The 19,316-nt window shown below is 37.5% G+C and overlaps 1 protein-coding gene across 1 annotated transcript in view; it reads right to left on the bottom strand.

Moving 5' to 3' along the window:
• The window catches only part of LOC112985116 (uncharacterized), a 45,223-nt gene extending 26,666 nt beyond the window's left edge, over nucleotides 1-18,557 (bottom strand). The window contains exon 1 of the mRNA XM_064500131.1: nucleotides 18,465-18,557. Coding sequence (XP_064356201.1) covers nucleotides 18,465-18,549 — 85 coding nt within the window. The 5' untranslated portion in view covers nucleotides 18,550-18,557. The remainder of the gene's footprint in view (nucleotides 1-18,464) is intronic.
• Nucleotides 18,558-19,316: the final 759 nt, after the last annotated feature.

The raw sequence follows: 19,316 nt of genomic DNA, 5'->3' as shown, positions 1-19,316 counted from the left end.
TATTCCAACAGAATACAAAGAAACTCCTTTTCACAGGAGGCCACCAAGTTTGGGAGAAGGTAAATGACTTCCAAAAAAATGCCCCAGTTCAGTTAAAAATTGTACCATAAACTGACCAAGTTTATTGGGTAACTAATAAACACAGTCTCTAGAGTAGAGATAGAGTGCTTGAAGCCCTCCAGCTGATTTTAAAGCACAGCGCAACTTCAGAAAATCCTTCTATTTTATTATGTTTTGTAACTACTATGATATTTTTATTACAGAGAAGTGAACTTAACACTCATGAAAGGTGTCAGATTGACAGTGCTGGAAATGAGAAACCTTCAGTTTAATCCAGAGAAGAGTTAGAGTGAAGCAAGAGGCAACAGCAATACTGTCTTCCCAGAGGGATCTGTTACTGCTCCTTACTCTTGTCTCCAGAGGGACCACTTCTACACCGGGAGAATCTCCCCACCATTGCTTTGAGTGACTACTACCATGAACTGAATTTCTTTGTATTTAGTGATTGTGAGAAGAATAGTCATACATGTTCAGTTTTTAGTCTGTCTTTTAAAATGACCAAAACTAGAATATGAGGGATATTGCATATACTTGCTGAACTTTGTCCAGACTTTTTTGAATCCACAGATTCATGGCTGTTATAATCCACTGAGGCCAATGCCTACATCAATGGAATAATACTGATACCCTCCCTTGAATGATTACGTTCAGTTATTGTCACTCCTTCTTAGAAAGAGTGAAAAGAAGATCATTTCAGAGACAGACAATAAAAATCAGCAGACTTTTAGCTAGATAAAGTGAGACGCATTTATGAAGGAGCCATAGTAGAAAAATCTAAACTAAGGGACAGCACATTATCAGAAATTTCATAACCTTCTGCTTACAATTAATCTCTCAGTCACCAGCTTAAGTTAGTACTTTTGTCTAAGAATGCAAATAACATACTAGTCTAAGCTCAGAAGCGATATTTAAGGACTTCCAAGTCTTAACATGACCTTATACAGAGCATGACCAACAATGGAAAAGGTAAGAGTTATGTGTTTATTTTCAGTACTCCATGATATTGGTGAATGACTGAGTCAGAGTTTACAGAATTTATTTGGTTAACATTAGACTGACAATCTAAAATATGGTATAGGTTTTACCACCTTTCCCATTTATTTAGATTGCTGTTTGTTGGATTTCTCCCAATGAGATTATTCATGTAAGGATGAATCTTGTTACAAGAAACAAAACTGTGTCAACAAATTACCATAGATGTCAAGGATGGAAAACCAGCCTTTTGCAGATGTAGCTCTTGGGTATGCCTTGGTGCAGAAGAAGCTTCCCATGGTGTATACTGCAATGTAGGCAGGCTGGAAATCAGTTATGAGAGACTGCAATTCACCTGCATTGTTTAGCATATATACAAACTTTATCTCCAGAAGGTATTATATTATCTCCCAGATTAGGTGTTTACACCAGTAAATACGAGACCAGCGAAAACTTCTTCTTTAAGAATCCCTCTAAAAAGATACCATGACAGGCAATAGAGCTGGAGAGAGAAATCTCAGTTGCTTAAAAATTAAAAAAAAAAAAAAATCCATATTCAGTAACTGAATTTTAATAAATAAAACAATATATAAAGACTCTATTGTGATATGATGACATATTGTTTCGGTGCTTTAATCTGTGTACTGTAGTATTCCTTTTGTATCTTCGCGTTTTTTTCTTCCCCCCAGCTGCTTAAATTCTACCCGATTCTTTTCACATTAGGGACTCAAAGCATAAATGTAAGATCACAACACCTCTGTTGTGCAGGGAAATATCAGTCATATCAGCTTCATAACAGGGCAAGCTGAAGCAGAGCCTTCAGATGAAGTGTTCAAGGCCTGCTACCAAGTTAACCAAATTCTTACTAAATTAAGAATTGTTACTTGCCAAAACACCAGACTCCTTTTTACCAAATAGCCTGAACTGGAAGGTATTTGATGATGGTGTTGGTAGAACTATGTGACCTCTAAGTCGTAATAGTTTTACAATAAGCTAGCAGCAGCACACAGGATTGCAAATGTTACTCCGTATATGACTATATATATGTATATGTTAAATAATTAAAAAAATAAGGAATTATTAATTTGGGTGAGCTAGAACAAGCATTCTGTGTAGCTTATTTTGGAGTGATGGAGCAGTAATCTCACTGCATAAGTTACCGTATAATTTTCACTACACCTCTTTCAAATGATTCATTTTGAAGTATTCTAGGGCCTTCATATTTTATTTAAATTCTACATCACACTTTAAATAAGATCTGGAGGGCAGGTGCAGAGAAGAGCCTTTAAATAGCCATATGGAAATATACATATACCCAGCTGCAAATAGATGTAGAAGTGGTACAGACTGTCTGGAGCTCAGAACAAGTGAGAGTCTAGGGAATAGAGCAACCCAGGTATCTGAAACCATTAAGCAGGCATCTTTCTACACATGATGAGCATTTCTATATCCTTGCATTGGACTTATAGCTGAACAGAATTGTTCAGAAACAAAGAGAGGCCATAACATTAAATTTTTGGGGAGGAGACAGATAGCAATACAGGACTTGTTAGGAGTGCTAACAGATGAATACACTTCTCATGTATATGTATAGTTTAATACCACCAAAATTATTAGAGAATTAAGAAACTCTGTATAGTAGCAGAGCCATAAAATAGAAAAAAGAAGCAGCACAAGACGGTGGTGCATATTAACAGCATCTCACAGTGATGTAGAATAGTGAGCATCACACAGAGCTTCCTGGTTAACCAGGCAGGTAAAAGATGGAGGCAGAACAGCTTTCATCTTTGTTTTCAATCCAAGCTTTTTCATTTTGGCGAATTACGGCATCAGCTACTATCTGCAGTGATATTCAGACTATAGATTGTATATGTTTGGGATAATCAAATAAATTCATTTTTATCACTGTGTTTTTTCTGTATTGTGATCCTGGAAAGGTGCAATTCTAGAAACATTCTTAGTACAGCAGTAAAATGCAATATTTAACTTACCGCCCTTGTGAGGCCAGCTGCCAAATGCAATTCTTTCTCCCAGTGACAACCACTCTAACATTACTGGAGCAGCAGGAGTTATCATCTTGCAAACATATCTTTAACATTTCCTCTCAATGAACGAAGGCACCTTGCTGTTCCAATGACTTGGGCATCATCTTTGTGCGCAACACGGAGCACAGGTCAGTAAAATGTTATCTGTTCTCCAAACCCGACACAGAAACAAATGGACCAGATCTGAAACTGATGTCACTTGTGGTTCCTTCAATGAAAAATATTTCAGGGAAGCCACACAGTTTTTAAACTATCTGAAGATCAGGTCTGATCTACTGATAGAACCTATGAAATGTACCTTCATTATTAGCACGGGCCAGAAGAAAGCTTATTCAAAATCTCTTCCAAGTTTTAGAGGCTATAATCTTAAGGAAAGCTAAACACAACAGTGGTTTTTATCTCTTACATTCAGTTAATTAAACATGGTTCATAAACTGTCATCGTTAATACTAAATCACCATAAAAAATCTCTATAACATTAAATTAACCTTTGATTCTACATTTTTCCTTTTATGTCATATTTGGTAAATCTTGCAAGGGGACTAATAGATGTGATTTAACTGTAGACAAACAGCAATAGGCAAAGTACAACAGGAAGTATAATTTCTTGTTATATGATTCAGAAAAAAAGACAGCATTACAAACAAAATGCAGTTGCGAAAGGCATGCTGAATTTAAGATGTACGTTAGGCTTCTTGCAGCATGCTATTTCTGTGATGTTCAAATACCACAATGCTTTGATGAATTCTAGTCCAATTTAAGTCCAAACCTTCAATGTTTAAGTATAAATCATTTCATCTGACTTTCTGTACAACTCTGACCTATTCATTCTGTGTTGGTCACATTATCCTTCATCACTGATCACTGATGATCACTGATCATCATTATCCTCCAGGATGGAAATCAGTCACAATTTTTAAAGCAAAGTTCCCCACTTGTGCCTTCTAACCATTGTTTCTTGTTATGGCTCTGACTAAGTCAAAGGCTTGTTACACAGTATGCTCTCTTGACAGGCTAACACACTGTAGATGTCACCTTATTTTGATAAACTAGATAGGCTAAACTCTTAAGTTTTTAATTGTAAGGCATATTCTGTAGATCTCAAAATGGTTTGTTCCTTTTTTACTTCATTGCCAATTTATAACTTCCTTCTTAAGGTACAGGTACAAGAACTCCATGCAATATTCCATTTTCTGTTTCAATAACGTCACACGCAGGGGTAATCTAATTAGCAGTTATCTGTTTATTACTCCAGTTAATTATTGTTAGCTCTTATTGCCCCAAACTTGCAGGTGGAGCTCATGAGTCACTTGTCTTGCATTTCTTGCTTTTAGAGACAGAAAGGGATTTTTAGACTTTTCTAAGTGGTGAATGAGCTTGACTAACCAGCTCTGACCACTCTGTTGTCTAGCCTGGTCCTTATTTACCATTCTATGTTAACTAGGATTATTTTTTCTGCAACAATTTCATTTTTGAGCAATGAACTTGAAATAAATATATTAAATCTTGGCCATCCAGTGGTGATTTTCTATTAGCAAATATTTAAAACTGGTTGATTAGCAAATTCACAAGCCATTTAGCATGTGGCCTATAAATATTTGTAATTTTTTTAAATCACCTTCTCATCTAATACAAGTCAAATGCCATACTAAAGTCTACATATATTACATATACAGTTACCTTTATCAACCAAATTTGTAATCTTATCAAATAATGAAATCTAAACTGTTTGACAAAACCTATTTTCCATAAAACCACATTGACTGGCATGAATTATAGTCCCCTCTTTCTGATTCTCTATTAATGGAAAATCCTATTGACTTTTCCATTATTTTGTCTGAATTTGATGTCTGGGTAACTAGCCTATAATTACTAGAACTATTCAGCTTATCCTTTATGAATATCAGTAGCACAGTAGCACTCTTTCAGAACTGTAGGTTTTCCTATAATTTAAAGATTTCTTAGAAGTGATCATATATTCCTCAGTTACATACTCAAGTATTCCTGGATGCAAGTTATCTTAGTATGCAAAGTTTAAATGTTTTTTATTTCAAATAAATGAGAAGGCTAATAATCAGCCTCTTGTGATACAGGCATCTCATTCTCTGTAGTGGTGATGCTGAGCAAACTGATATTTATTTTGTCATTTCTTTGTATTTGCTATATTTCAGTTTTGTGGTTTTGGTTATTATCTCCCACCACAATTGAATGAGGATGGTACTGTAAAGATGGCTATCTTTTTTCTTGATAATAGACTCTAGCTTTTTTTACCAGTTAAAAACTCTTTCTAAGGAACTAACAAACACTTTCATTCATATTTTTCTTTCTGTGCCTTTTCTTGCCATAATTTTCATATGTAATTTTCATGTTTATATCTCTATTCATTCAATGATAAACAATATCATAAACACAAAGTCCTGATTGTCCAGTGAAATATTCTGATTTCTGAGTATTTTTGCCAAGTCTAGCAAATACCAAACTGACAGGTGACATTTTTGTGAACAACTTGAGTTTAATATTTTTTTCTTTCATCATTGGCCTGTGTTATGTTATTCATGGAGAATGAAACTATTTGTACAGGTAATCAGGCAGCAATAATAGACATCATTATGCTACCAGACCTAGGAAGCAGCAAAGTGGAGACTGTGTGACTTGTAACTGTTTCTCTCATTTCTCTATAATTTTAGTCAAAACATGTGTAAATGAGGAAACACAGATGTAAAACTTCAACACATTAGATCACATTTAAACCCAGAAACTACAAATGCATAGTTCATATCTGAAAGCTCTTGCAATTGTCGTCTCCCTCTCTTGAAAGAAGGATAATTTATCTCATGTTTGTTAAATGGAAGCAGTACGTAAACACGTAGTTACCATAACAACAACTGCATCACAAATTCATAACCTGATTTACCCCAGTAAGTTGCTTATTAACTATCTTTTATTCTAGCAGACTGGGGATTATGATTGTATTTTAAAATGCCTGGAATGTGTAGTTATTCACAGACTATGCACGAGTACATGCAAGGACAATGCTTCAGGATATGAGAGAAGATAGGTGAGACTCTTCTTCCATTGTCCTCCACTGTTTTCTGCAAATAGAGCTTCCTGTCTCACCATCTACAGCCCATCCTTCTTTTGTCTTATCATTAATCCCTTGTTACAATCCATTAACAAAGTTATATTTGTTAAAGTGCTGTTTGACAGCCGGTTCGTTGCACTTATATACCATTTGCTTTAGCTGGTTGAATGGATTGAATAGATTCTCTGTTACAAAGTTTGGTTTTCTGCATTTCCTTCCTGCAAGAACTCTGTGCTTCTTTCATGCCTGCACAGATGAGCTGCAGGGCTACACTTTAGCCAGGCCTTTCTGATCATATCCTCCTCTCTGCTACATGTTGCCTCCTTCATGTTGCCCTCTCTCCATTTTCACCACTCAGACCTCTCATGAATGCCCTTGCCATCAATCTAAGTCATGGTGGTTTATGTATAAGAAAGGATGGCTGACTTGAGCAGAGGGAAGGTGTCTTGGTAAGGGGAGGGGTTTTAACAGGGAACTTTTGAAGCAGGCTATCACATTCCCCCATAAAATGTCTTGTTTCAGGCATTTGCAGACAATGATTGCAATTGTAGCAGCTCTGGCCTTTATCTGCATTTGCAGACAATGATTGCAATTGTAGCAGCCCTGGCCTTTATCTTCCTCTGTGATTCTGTCCCAGATGCAGCCCATTTTGGTGGACTGCAGATCAGGCTCAGCAGCTGCATCTGCCGTGAGGAGTGTACTCTGCTGGAGTGCAGTGGAGCCAAATGTTTGAGACCATAAGGCACAAATCCTTTGTACACATGGGCCTTGAGAAACTGCATTTCTTTGGCTTTCTCAGTTCATCCTACAAAGATATTTTTTGGATGCTCTTATTTTCAAAGACTTGTGTTGAGCTACTACTTTATATGTGCATAGGGAGAATAGTTTAGTCTTCTTCCCTCTCTTTAAAGTACAGGTCTTTTCAGGTCTTGGCTCACCTGGGGTAATAGATGTGGAAATTCAGACACTCCAAAGAGCAGTGGCGCTCACTCTAGATTCAAGCATGCTGAGCGGAGGAAAAAATTATGGAACAGAAAGCCCTGCCAAATTCTGTTTTCGCATGTTCTGTCATCCAAACCCAAATGTCATGCCCAGTGTCCAACCTCTGTCTCAATTCCTTGTATGTGCGCTCCCCGACACCCTATAATGCTCCTTCTCCTTTGTCACAATACTTGGCTCTTCTCAGCCCACCCTCTCATCTTCCACTATTCAATCTCCCATCCTTCCCTCAAGCATTCTCACTTGAATTTATTTTTCCCTTTTAATACTCTGATTGCTTTCTGATTTGCTGGTGTGCTCAGATTACAGTTCCCCAGAATACTAGCCCTCTGACAAAGATATATTGTAGTGTGCTACTTGGAAAAAATGAACAAATTATACCACCTTTCAAGAGCCAAGTGTGACCTGACTTCAGCTAAGCACCAAAGGCAGAGAGCCACTATATATACCCTCTTCTACCTACTTTAGATAGAAACTAATGGTCTCAAAAAGTCTCTACCTACACATTCCTTGTATACAACCCAGCTCTTTTTTATCTTTTTATTTTGATTTCCCCCAAAGGATAGGAAATATATACAAAAGATGTAATAAATATTGAGCAGTATGAAAATTTGAAGCATGATTCAGAGTTGGGCAAACAGAAAATTAGAATCTGTCAGCTTTTTCAGATACTGTTTTTCTGGGGGAGGATAAAATCTTGAGGCTCTGGAATACTATCTGTACTCTGATCCCTTTTCTGTCATGATTTAAACAAGCATTTTGATGTATTTAGTAGAAAGAAGTTCTCAGTTTCCAGTATTGCTACCTGTTGGAATCGTCCTTGTTTGCCCAAGATCACTAATCATCTGACAACTGTGGATTTTCCAGGACAGGAATTCTTTCAGCACAAGGCCAAAAATAGAAGATTTACCTTTTTTTTTTTTTTTTTTTTTTTTTTTTTTTTTTTTTAAACTGATATTGTTATAATATGAAATAAATCAGTAACAAAATTTCATATGGTGTTCTAATGTTCTAGAATGGTTGCAGCCAATATCTTAAGTCCCCCTAATTGTTCAGTCCAGGCTGCTGTAAATATTGAATTGTTAAACCTTTAAAGGGATTACAGTGTCTCACCTGTGAAATACATAAAAGGTGTCTCAGTTGTGTCAGTTATGTGATTAACCATTCTACCTGTCTCCACAGATAAGAAATGGGTAAGCTTCTTTCCCACAACCCTTTCTGCTAGTACCGATGCTTGTTCTGGTGCCCTTGCCCATTACAGAATGAGCCAAAGTGGCACGGCTTGCATTCATATGGCTAAACTCTCTTTTCCAACCACCCTACCCTCAAAACAGAGGTGCCTCATCCAGGATACTTGCTGGGAAAAATCCATGGCCTGTTCTGTTTTGCAAACTGCGCTTGACCACTAGCTTGCAGAGTGCTAGTTGGCCCAAGCTAAAACCATACCGGTGCGGTGGCTCTGTTTAGTTCACATAACTGCAGCATAAACACAGGATCCAGGGGTATAGAGACATATTCATTTGGAAGAAAAAAAACCTTAAAGAGACCTTGTTGGAGAAATTAGGAAGGATCTTCTCTGTCACTGAAATAAGTCTAGTCAAGGGCACTGCCCTTATCTGGTGGGATCAACAGGGTCTTCATGCTTTTTGAAAATGTTTAGCATTTTTAGGTAATGTTAACCAGATCAACGTAAGTCTCTCTTCCCTCTTCTTCGCACATTTAACAGAGACTATCTTTCTGAGAGCTATACACGTATATACCTTTCATCCAGCACAAAGGGTGTTTTTCTTTCTCCCTGTTTGATCTGAGAACCCTTGAAGGGTAATTTAAAAAGCTGTTTGAATACCTTTACTGTTTTGGAGAGTGTGTATTTTCTGGTTTTCCTAAACAATTGAACTCCAGCAAAACCCATGGGTTTGGTCACTTTTCCTTTTTCTTTTTTTAAGCCTGCTTTTCCACTTCCAGATCCTTTCACATTGCCACGATTTGACAATATGCAATTATTTTATTTGTTTGGCATGCATATAACCTGCAGCCAGCAGCTCTGCATCTAATAAATGATTCTGTCAAAGAAAGACTTGGACAAAACAGACTTTTCTGGTGATATTCATTGCCTGTAAAAAAGAATTATACAACTAACAGACATTTATTCAAGATCTATTCATACAGTTCAACAGACTGTCGGATTAACTGTAATGGTGCCTTCTGGTGACTTTGAATAATACAACAGCCTGTGTCCTCTCAGATTTTTTTGCTTGTTTCTGTTTGAGTGGAGTTGACGGGTTGCACTTGAAAGCAAAATGGATGCCTTTCCCTGATATAGATATGTAAATTTAGTCCAGTCCAGTTTAAATTAAAGCTCCCCAAAATAAGCTTTAATAGACCCGGAAACTCTAATCCTCTGACTACTCAAGTGGAAAAGCAAGCAGAAAAGTACCTCCTTTAAAGATACATATAGTTGTACACTGTGTATGCTCTGGAATAATATCTACTGATATTATATATTATGCTTTTTAAGCACAAGAGTACTTAACTTCATAAAAGTTTTAGAAAAGAAAATTTTGGCTGCCATTAAAAGATTTTAAAGTAAAAAATGAGTCCACGCAGACGAAGAAAAGGTTATACAACCTTCTACAGAATAACAGAAAAGCAGTGAAGTGAACAACAAATACAGCCAACCCAACTATTCCCTGGATTATCGCAATGTGAACAGCTTGCCCTCTGGCTTCTAATAATTACATTGCATATAACTTGGCAAGTGGCCTTTCTTCCTTAACAGAAAGCCAGAGAAAGCGAGTGCAAAGTCCTATACACCATATAATTCCTGAGAATGAGTGGTTAATAATATGAGAGAAAACCTTATGTTCTATACACAATCAAAAGGAGAGCAGCTTATTAGCTCAACAGGATATGAGTTTCAGAAGATCACAAAAGATTTAGGAGCTGAAGTTCCTGTAGACTTTAACTGAGATTTAATTTCTAAGTAAGGCTGTGTATCGTTTATCAACTAGAATGTCTTTATTAACACATACATTCAGATTAACTGAAACAATTTATGAACACATGACAATTCCAGATAATTGTTTGAAACAGAGGGGAAAAATAATAGCTCTTTACTGACATTCCCCAATGGAAAAGAAAATCTTTTTTTAACTTTCAATATTATTTATATTTATATAAATATAAATATATTTATTTAAAATAACAAAATTCTCAATGATTTTTGGGGACAGTCCTTCTAGTCCTTTCCCTACTGTGCATGTTTGCTTTTTTGTGATTGCTTTTGCTTTCTAACTGAGGAGTGCTGGAAAGCTGGGACTTGATTTCAGAATTATTTTTTCTGGCTGTTTTATTTCCTTTTCATTTTTGGAAAGGAAAGTTCCATTTTTGACTAGATTTTTTTTTTTTTTTTTACTTCACAGTATTTTACCTGAACCAGATAGTCACATAAAGATCTTTCTGTCTAACCTAGTGCAAAACCTGGTAACATTTTCTGTTTTGAGGCTTACTGCACAATTTTTTCACCTTCTAGCATATTTTTGAAAATAAACATGAATTTAAAATCAAAATGAAATAGGTGTCTACTTCTTGGTCATAAGCTTAAAAGTCAGTCATTACTTCCTTGTTTTAGACTATTTTAGGGAAATGTTAATAATAAAATAATTGGCATCAGTTGTTCCAGTGGTGTAAATCAGCATTGTTTCATTAACATCAGTGGAGCTCTGCTGATTTCATGGGAACAATGCTGATTAACTGCAAACAAGACTCCAGCATTTAGTTTCCAAATCTGAAGAGTGATAGCCTCTTGTAGGAGGAGATAGTTTCCCTGCCTGCTGCAGGTATGGAGTCTTCTACATATACAAAACATAAAAACACACACCAGTGTGCCAACAGGTTTTTAATTATTTATCACATTCGGAACACAGAGTGTGATAACATTCCTGGAGTCGCTCTTTCATTTGTTAAAGCAGGTTTGCTTAATGAATGTTCAGCATTTGTTTGCTAAGCATGAATGTAAAATGGAGCAAAATAAGATCCTTGTCAAGGACCATTTAAATGGTAATGTCAGTGTTACAAAAGGTGATAGTCCCTTGTAAATGATTTATTTCCGCTTTCCCTACATAGTCTAGTTGCAAAGTTGACTGATTTAGCATCTGCTGTTTTGGACTAGCCAGCATTTTTCTAAATGGCTATTTAGTATAGAAGTTGTATACACTAAAGGTGTGTTTGCACCCATGTGTGCATGCAGGGAAGCATTATTCTGTAATTTAGGGACTTTGTGGAGCTTTGTCTCCTCCCATTCAGAGAAGATGACTTCAAGCAAAAATGTTTTTGTGTCCATTATATAGGACTCAGAGTTTTCAAGACCCAGAAAACTTGCGTGTGATTCTCAGTAAACTATGTGGAGGTTAATTTCTCATGACTCTGAGTGTCTGTGCCATCAGTTGGAGTTACAAGGGATAGCCTCTTCTGAAAATTAAATCTATAACATTTCGTTGTTCAGTACAGATACGACGAGAACCGAAATCCACGTGTGTCTATTGCCTACTTAGACTATAAAACTACATCAGCAAAAGAGTTAAAACTTCAGCTACATTTTAGGTGTCTAAGTATAAAAATTACCTTATTAAACTCGGGTTCAGTTGAAATACCATGCTTCCGAAGGATATAATTTTAGGGATACTTTTTTTGGCAATCAAATTTCCAATGCCCCTCAGCCTTTGGTCCCTTAGCTGTTCACAGTTGTGCCAAATGAAATAGCAGTTTATATTAGCCGGATCTCTGAAATGATCAGGGAGAAAAATCATCTTTTCTTGGGGGAGGGGAGATGGGATATGAAATAATCCTTCTTAAGCAATGATTGCCACTTATACAACAGTATCGTGAAACTACCCTGTGATTAACTCCTATCACAGCACAGTTCCTGCTGCTGGGCACATAACTAATCTCTTAAAGGTGTGTGTGTGGCTGAATGGATGAGAAGGTTCAGAAATCCAATCTGGCCAAAAGCTAACTCTAAAAAAGAGCAATTAATTTTTGGCTGGATTAAGTCTCTGCATCAACTCAGTGAGCTGCAGACTTTCCAGGGATAACATAGGAATGGGACAAGAATATGCAGCCAGGACTGGCCAAAGGGGCATCACTAGGGTGGACACACACCCTAAAATCTGACAGCACCAGCTTAGCTGTGCATGCTTGCTTCTGCCTGCCGAGCTGCCAGGGTCAAAGCTCTTGGGCAGTCTCAGAATAGCCTTACAGACAGAATGGCCTTGCAGGGCCTCGTGTGCTACAGCAGTGCAGCTGCCCACTGCTAATTAGAGCAACTTCATGAACCTTAGAATCCGTTTGCTTATACAATTTTTATCACCAGGCTTTCTCTCTTTTTCTGCCTTTTAGTGATCTTATTAATGTTTTCACATGCAACATCTTCTCTTGGTAATCCTCTCCATTTTCTTCTATAAATTGTCCTGCAGATGATTTTTTTTTCCTTTTTAAGGAAAGAGAATTAAGCAATTCTGGAAAAAAAGCAGCCTAGAGAAGTGTGCTTGTCTTCCTGCAGAACAATTGAATAATTGAATTACTGAATAAATCTTGAATTAGTCCCCTCCAATGAAAACTTTTATGTTATTCCCCTCATGGTAAAAAGACTCCTTGTGATAGAGGACGGGGCTTTGTAACCAGGGTCTCCATATTAGACCTTTCAGACATGTCTTTTTCTTCTGGGTCCAGACCAAGGGGCTTGCTAAAAAAAACCTTGACAGAGACCTTGATTCTAGTCTGTGGTTTAAGGGAAGGTAGTAGAAAATATAAACAATAAACTTGAAGTACTGCTGGCCCTCTATATGTCAGAAGAGAAATGCTTCAGTTTGCAGAAGTTAGAGAGGAATTTTATTAAACATATGGGCCAAAAACTAAAAAAAAACAAAACAAAACAAAAAAAACAACACCATGGTATGATCAAAATTGCAAAGACTTCTGTGACTCAATTTGCTGATCCAAACAGTACATTTGAAGTCACAGGAATGAAGTTATTTCTCATACTGATTTGCATGATCACATTCCAGTACAGCATTTCTATCTACACAACTGATACCGGAACCTTTTGTATGCAGATAAAATACATCTTGTGGCATTATCGGTAGGATTTGCCAACAGCAGAGGGACGGTGAGTGGGTTTCAGTGAGTTTACATAGAGTGGTCTTCCAGTTCAGCTGTCCCCTCACAACGTTGCTGCCCTGACCTCTGTGGAGAACAAAAAGAAAGGTTCCAGCATTGCTGGTGGGTATGCTTGTTCCTGTTTGGGGTCCTTTCTAATTAAGCCGAATGCTAGCTAAAGTGACATCCAAAGTAACTGAAATCTGTCTGCATAAGCTTGAAGACTATATTGTCTGTTACCACTGATAGGACAGTATGGCTCAAAAGGTTGTATTGCAGATATTCTGTAACTGGTGCCCTGTTGCACTTACCTGCTATGGCAATAAATCTCAGTTATCTCACTCAAGATTTCTCAAATCTTTGTTTACTTACAAATGTTATTTTACAATCATATATATCCTAAGTCCTCAGAGAGAAATCAAGGTGCTAACAGAGGGCACCTGAAGGGCCTGTTCGCACATTAAGCCCTATTTTGAGAATTTAGAAAGATGACTTTCTTCAAGGCCTCTGTATAGGTGAGTTTTGCTGCCCCAAAATGGCATAAGATCCAGTAGCAAATGTCCACCCAGTATTAAATTTCCCTACGAGGGGCACCCAGTAAAACAAACTGACTGCCAGTTTTTCAGGAGAGGAAGGCTGCCAGTTTATTAAGTATAAGCCTTCAAAAGATAAAAAGAAAGTACTACCAAAAACAACAAAATCATTTACACAATCCAGTATTATATTACTTTCTTTATTAATCTTTTAAAACCTGATAGTTATTTAAGCAGCTAGGTCATTTAATTCTGGCTCCAAAAGGCCCACTCCCCCCCCCCCCCCCCCATTTTAAAGGTTCAGGGGTTAAAACCAGATGATCATCTAGCCTGCTAAAGGAAGCGGTGATGAGCTAGGGATTTAGGGGATCTAAATGTTGTTCCCTGATTAAGCACAGGATTTCTGCATGGTAATGGTCAAATTGCTTAGCTGTGAGTCCTCTCATTTAATTTTATCTGTCTGAAAGGGAGATGTTTAATTTAAGTTAGTAATCTTCAAAGTTCCCAGCACAGTAAATAAAGAAAGAGTGATTCCAGAGGGAAAGTATTCCTTCCTAGGGTCTCAGATTAACAGCACAGTATACCTTCTGGAAGTATTTCTCCAGTTACTAGTCAGATGGCTTAGACAAGGTACCTAACTTCAGTTGTCAAAAGTCAGGGGAAATGGTTCCTGATCTTCCATGCCTTGTTTTAGGGTTTAGTAACTTTCTGGGCCAGAGGGTACTAAAACCTTTATCTAAATAAAGACCTAAGATGTTACCACCCACATCCACCAAAAATGCCGCATTTCAAACAAGTCCTCTCAGCCTTGTATTGTTTCTTCGTCAGAAATATGTTTCTCTTAAATTCCATCTTTATTTTTTCCTGCAGCATTTTATGACTGCTCAGAGTTCTTCCCACACTTCTACATTAGTCAAACTAATGGCTTGAGGTTCATTTAATAAAATTTTGGGCCTAGTCACATGTCCTTCTGTGATTATGCTACCTGTACACTCACCAGTTGCTTCCATTTTGTCTTCTCTATTCTGTAGATACACTGTGTAACCCAGAGTTTTCAATCAGAACTTCCCACAAGATATTTTCACACAAAACCTGTTCAGAGGAGCTGAAAAGTTTTCAAAGTATGCTATAGTCTTGACAAGAAAGCTTCTTAAATACAGGATAAAACTTTAACTGCATTGAAAGACAGATCAATCTACCCCAGGACAGTTTTTAGTTAGAGGTTTTAACTAGAGGCTTTTAGGATATGGGATATTTGCATTCACAGAGCTCCATTTTGGGTTACTGTTGATTCTCAGTTTCCTTAATGCTTTCTTAACTACTGAGCCTTCTTTGTTGGTTGCGGTTGCCCTTTTTCCCTTGGCATTTGCTCCTTCAGTGACTACACTGGGACTCTATTTCAAAACCAGTACTAAACTTGTGGGTGTCCCAAGTACAGACAAAGTCACTGACTCCTCCATCCAATCACTAGATGACCAGTGCCACTACTTTGTTTGTCTGTAGTGGCCTTTCCCCTTAACTGTGGTTTCAAGATAAGTCTACTACTAAATTCAGGCTTCTTTCTAGAGGTTACTCTTCATGAAGTATGTTCCCATACTCCGCTTGAATGCTAAAAAAGGTCCATAATGAATCCTTTCTCTTCTCTCTTGAGGATATCCAGGTACTGACTGTCAGTACCAAATGAAAAACGCAGCAGTACTGGATCTTGCACTGATGTATAGTAATGCCATTCAGAGCAGAAGAGGAAAAAATAAGAAGCCCAGGAACAACACAGTTTTGTCACATTTTGCCATGCTAATATTGCTGCTTATCAGGGTTGCTTCTGCAGTACTGTGGCTGGCAATATAACTTAGCAGGAGTGGAATGGGATGTTGGCCTCATGGAACATGCAAATTGCTGAATAACTGGCAGCTTTTGCAGGAGGTGCATGCTGAGAATCTCTGGATCTGCTAAGATTATGCTGCAGCTCTCTTTCCTCCTCTGAAAGCTTTGCATTTCCAGTAACAGCACATATTACATGTTTTTTGACTTTTTCAGGGCACAAACAGCATTGCATGCAAATACGGTTCCCAAATTTTCCTCTGTCACCACATTCCAGAGTCATGACTTTATTTCTATTTCTAATTTTGGATTATGAATTTGCAAATGGATGAATTCTATATATTTGAGCATCCTTTTTCTCTCTACTTTTATGCAACCTTCTACTGATCTGTGATGTACACTTTTCTGTATTTGCCTTATGCACTTACAGGAGAGATAGAACAGACCTTAATTTATTATCTAGCTCATCAGTTTTCTGCAAAAGCAAGTTCAACTGTATATGTGCTGTTCCTGGTTGCTTTTTGTGTAATCTATTTTCAGAGGTCTCTAGTGAGAAAATTATCACAATCTCTGCCATGTTTCAAAAATATTACCTTATTATGATGCCCGACACCATGAATAAATAATTTCTTTCCTTTTTGCAGCACTCTCTACTTATTTGAAGATTGTCATCATTTTTTTCTACTGTCACTCTTCCAGAAAAACAACTGCAAGTGGTTAAGTCTTTCCTCCTAGCATGCTTTCTGAAACTGTGGTTGTTTTCCTCTTGACTTCCTTCAGCTGCTTAATATTTCTTTTGAAATTCAGTGTCCAAAACTGGATGTGTTTGCCCTGCCTTCTTGGCTTTTCTGTCTTTGTTCCTAATCTTGGATGTCTCTGTGGTAAACTGTGCTGGGTCTGAAGCTGCAAAGATATTTAAAGGTTGCCCATTCTCTGACCTTTACAATGGAAAAGACTACTCATACACCTTTGAAATTTCTTTTTCCTTTATGATAGTAAAGGATGATTAGTAGTTCAGATTTGCAGTTGCTTGAGCAAGCAGTTCTTGAGATTACTTTCCCCTCTTCAAATAGCACTTTTCTTCTTATAGCAAAGTGCAAAATTTTTTGGAATTAACTTGGAGCTCAAAACATCAATATTGAACATTTAACCAACACACAGTATGGAAACTAACATTCCATTTTAGATGGAACCTTGGAAATATTGTTTTAAAGAAATGTTATATTTTGGATGGGTTTACCTCAGATATTCAATATACTAAATGCAATGAAGCTCACAGAAGTAGAATTTCTGGCTAAGAATCACTCAGTTTCAATTTGACATTTCTGGCTCAAGGGTACCTGGTTTGGACATTTATGACTGCTGTACATGCAGTGGAGTTAACTTTAAAGTCTACTTCTAGTATAAATCTAAGAATGATTTCTTAGACTTAGGGTGTCTGTTTCTGAGTAGTCTGTCCTGCGGTGAGAATACATTAGAGTATTACAGATAGTTCTGGAGGAACTCAACACATTGTTATGAAAGTGTGCTGGATGAGGAGTTAGGCAAGCAGGAGTACAAAAGAAGAAAGGATTTGGGAGAAAGAAAGGGAGTTGCAGTCTCATGTTGGAGGAAGGGATGGGGATAGGGAAAGGTGAGACAAGGAAGTATGATCTGAGTTCTAAAGCATTGTAAGAACATTATTACAAATCTGTCACTGTGCACATGATCCTGGTTGCTTTCATCTCTTGTACAAACCACGATTTTGAGAATTCTTGCCTTCTTTAAAGGCATCTGATTTCTCTAGTTTCCTTGTTCCTACTATAGCAAAGAATTCAGGCTGGCTTTGGAGCATCTTTCACCTCTGAAAGGGATCTGAGTCCTCCTCCATCTCCAGATACTGTCTCATGTGCCGAGGAGAAAACCTCTTTCTTTGGATTGAAACTTCATGTATCAAGCATCCACATTCGGACTGGGACAAAGAGTTAAGAGGATATATGCAAGGTGCACATCACAGGAACGGGAGCATTGATTCTTCTGAGGAAGCAATGATGGAACCAGCTCAGATAACTGAAGCAGTTCACATATTTGAGAGCTGCTGTTTCAGACTAAATTCATCTCCATGTAGTTTTCTCATTCAGCTGAGAACATTTCATGGAGATGAATTGACCACTTCACACTTCCGTGAACCTTCTAAACTACAGATGGATGTGGGGAGCCCTTTGCTTTCATCCTTTCTGTAAAAAGTCTCTTTTTCAATACTGGTAATGTCACCGTAGCAAAAGCAGTGCTTTGTGATTAATTTTATATAGTACTACAGTGGAGAAACAGACTTACTATAGTTAGGCTTAGGAAGAATTTCCATCTTCCAGGACTGTTTGAGATATTTTACTGTCTGGATGACCAACTGGATTGTCTTAAGATTTGTTTCATCTGGTAGGGATGTAAGCGGAGTTAACAACCTAACTTAGGATCAGGGCTCTGGAAGCACAGTTGTCCCAAAAGTGAAAGAAAGACATATACAGTATACTGTATGCATATTTATTCTATATATGTAAACATATGGGTATGTGTATATACAAGAATATACATAATACAGGCTTTTAAGTAGGTGTGTCTGTGCATATATAAACGAACTAATAAATCCTGATGTTTTTACTCTTTTTAATATCCCATACTCTTTTTAATACTCTGGCTGCATCCTCCTCACTGAACCCCAATTCACACTGTCTGTTAGGGAGATAGTTTAGAAACATGTTTAAAAAACGTGTTTTGGCTAAAGGCTAATAATAACAATGAGGAAGATGAAAGTCTTACCATACAGTTCTGTTGTGTTCCAGGTAGTCCAAGAAGACGTCATCAGGGCTTTCCTGTATGTAGGCAGCGCATATCTGAACTCCATTCTTTTCGCACATCTGAGGAAAAAGAAAAAAAGTCAAGAGAGAACAACCATAGGTGTATTGTTAAAATCTGCTCTGTACTTACTTCTGAAAATACAGCTGGAGAACAACAGAGAACGAAGAAAAGAAATTAGGTGAATTAATTAAATTAAGGGGAATTAAGGACACTAAATAGAAATGGCAGTGAAGGGAGAGAAGATTGTAAAGGCATCAAGTGGAAGAAAGTGGAGTGAATGAGAATAGGTAGCTATAGACGAGAGATAGTAGATTACATGTCATGAGTCATAGTAAGTTAGGGAAGCTTGCCAGCACCACAGTTTTCCCTTCCATTTTTAGGATGTTCAGCAAGGTAAAAATGTAGTATAGCTGGATGGGGAGGGCATCTAGAATGTCACAAGGGAGTTCCAAAACTTCAGAAGGGGGTCCCAGCTCCTTAGCCTCTCCAAGAAATGGACAGTAAGCTCTTAGATCAAGTCTGATTTTCAAGCGGAGGCGAAGATCCCAAGAAATACAACTGTTGAGCATGCAGGTACAGACAGTACCATCTTCAAGAACTCAGGAAGGAATGGGTAAAGCTTTTGGTGAACTTTTTGACTGTATAAGAGTAATCAAGAAGAGAGAGGCAAAAGTTAAGTATACCTAATGAAATCTGGTTTAAATTTACAGCTGGTGTGTCACAGCTCACAATAAAAAAGTGAGTCTGGGAATATGGAAGCTGGTCAGCTGAACCTGCATTTTAGAGGGCTTGTTTACTTGAGATGCACTTTTT

This window comes from Dromaius novaehollandiae, chromosome W, assembly GCF_036370855.1.
Source record: "Dromaius novaehollandiae isolate bDroNov1 chromosome W, bDroNov1.hap1, whole genome shotgun sequence".
Lineage (NCBI taxonomy): Eukaryota > Metazoa > Chordata > Aves > Casuariiformes > Dromaiidae > Dromaius > Dromaius novaehollandiae.
This window is presented reverse-complemented; position numbering and strand designations above follow the sequence as displayed.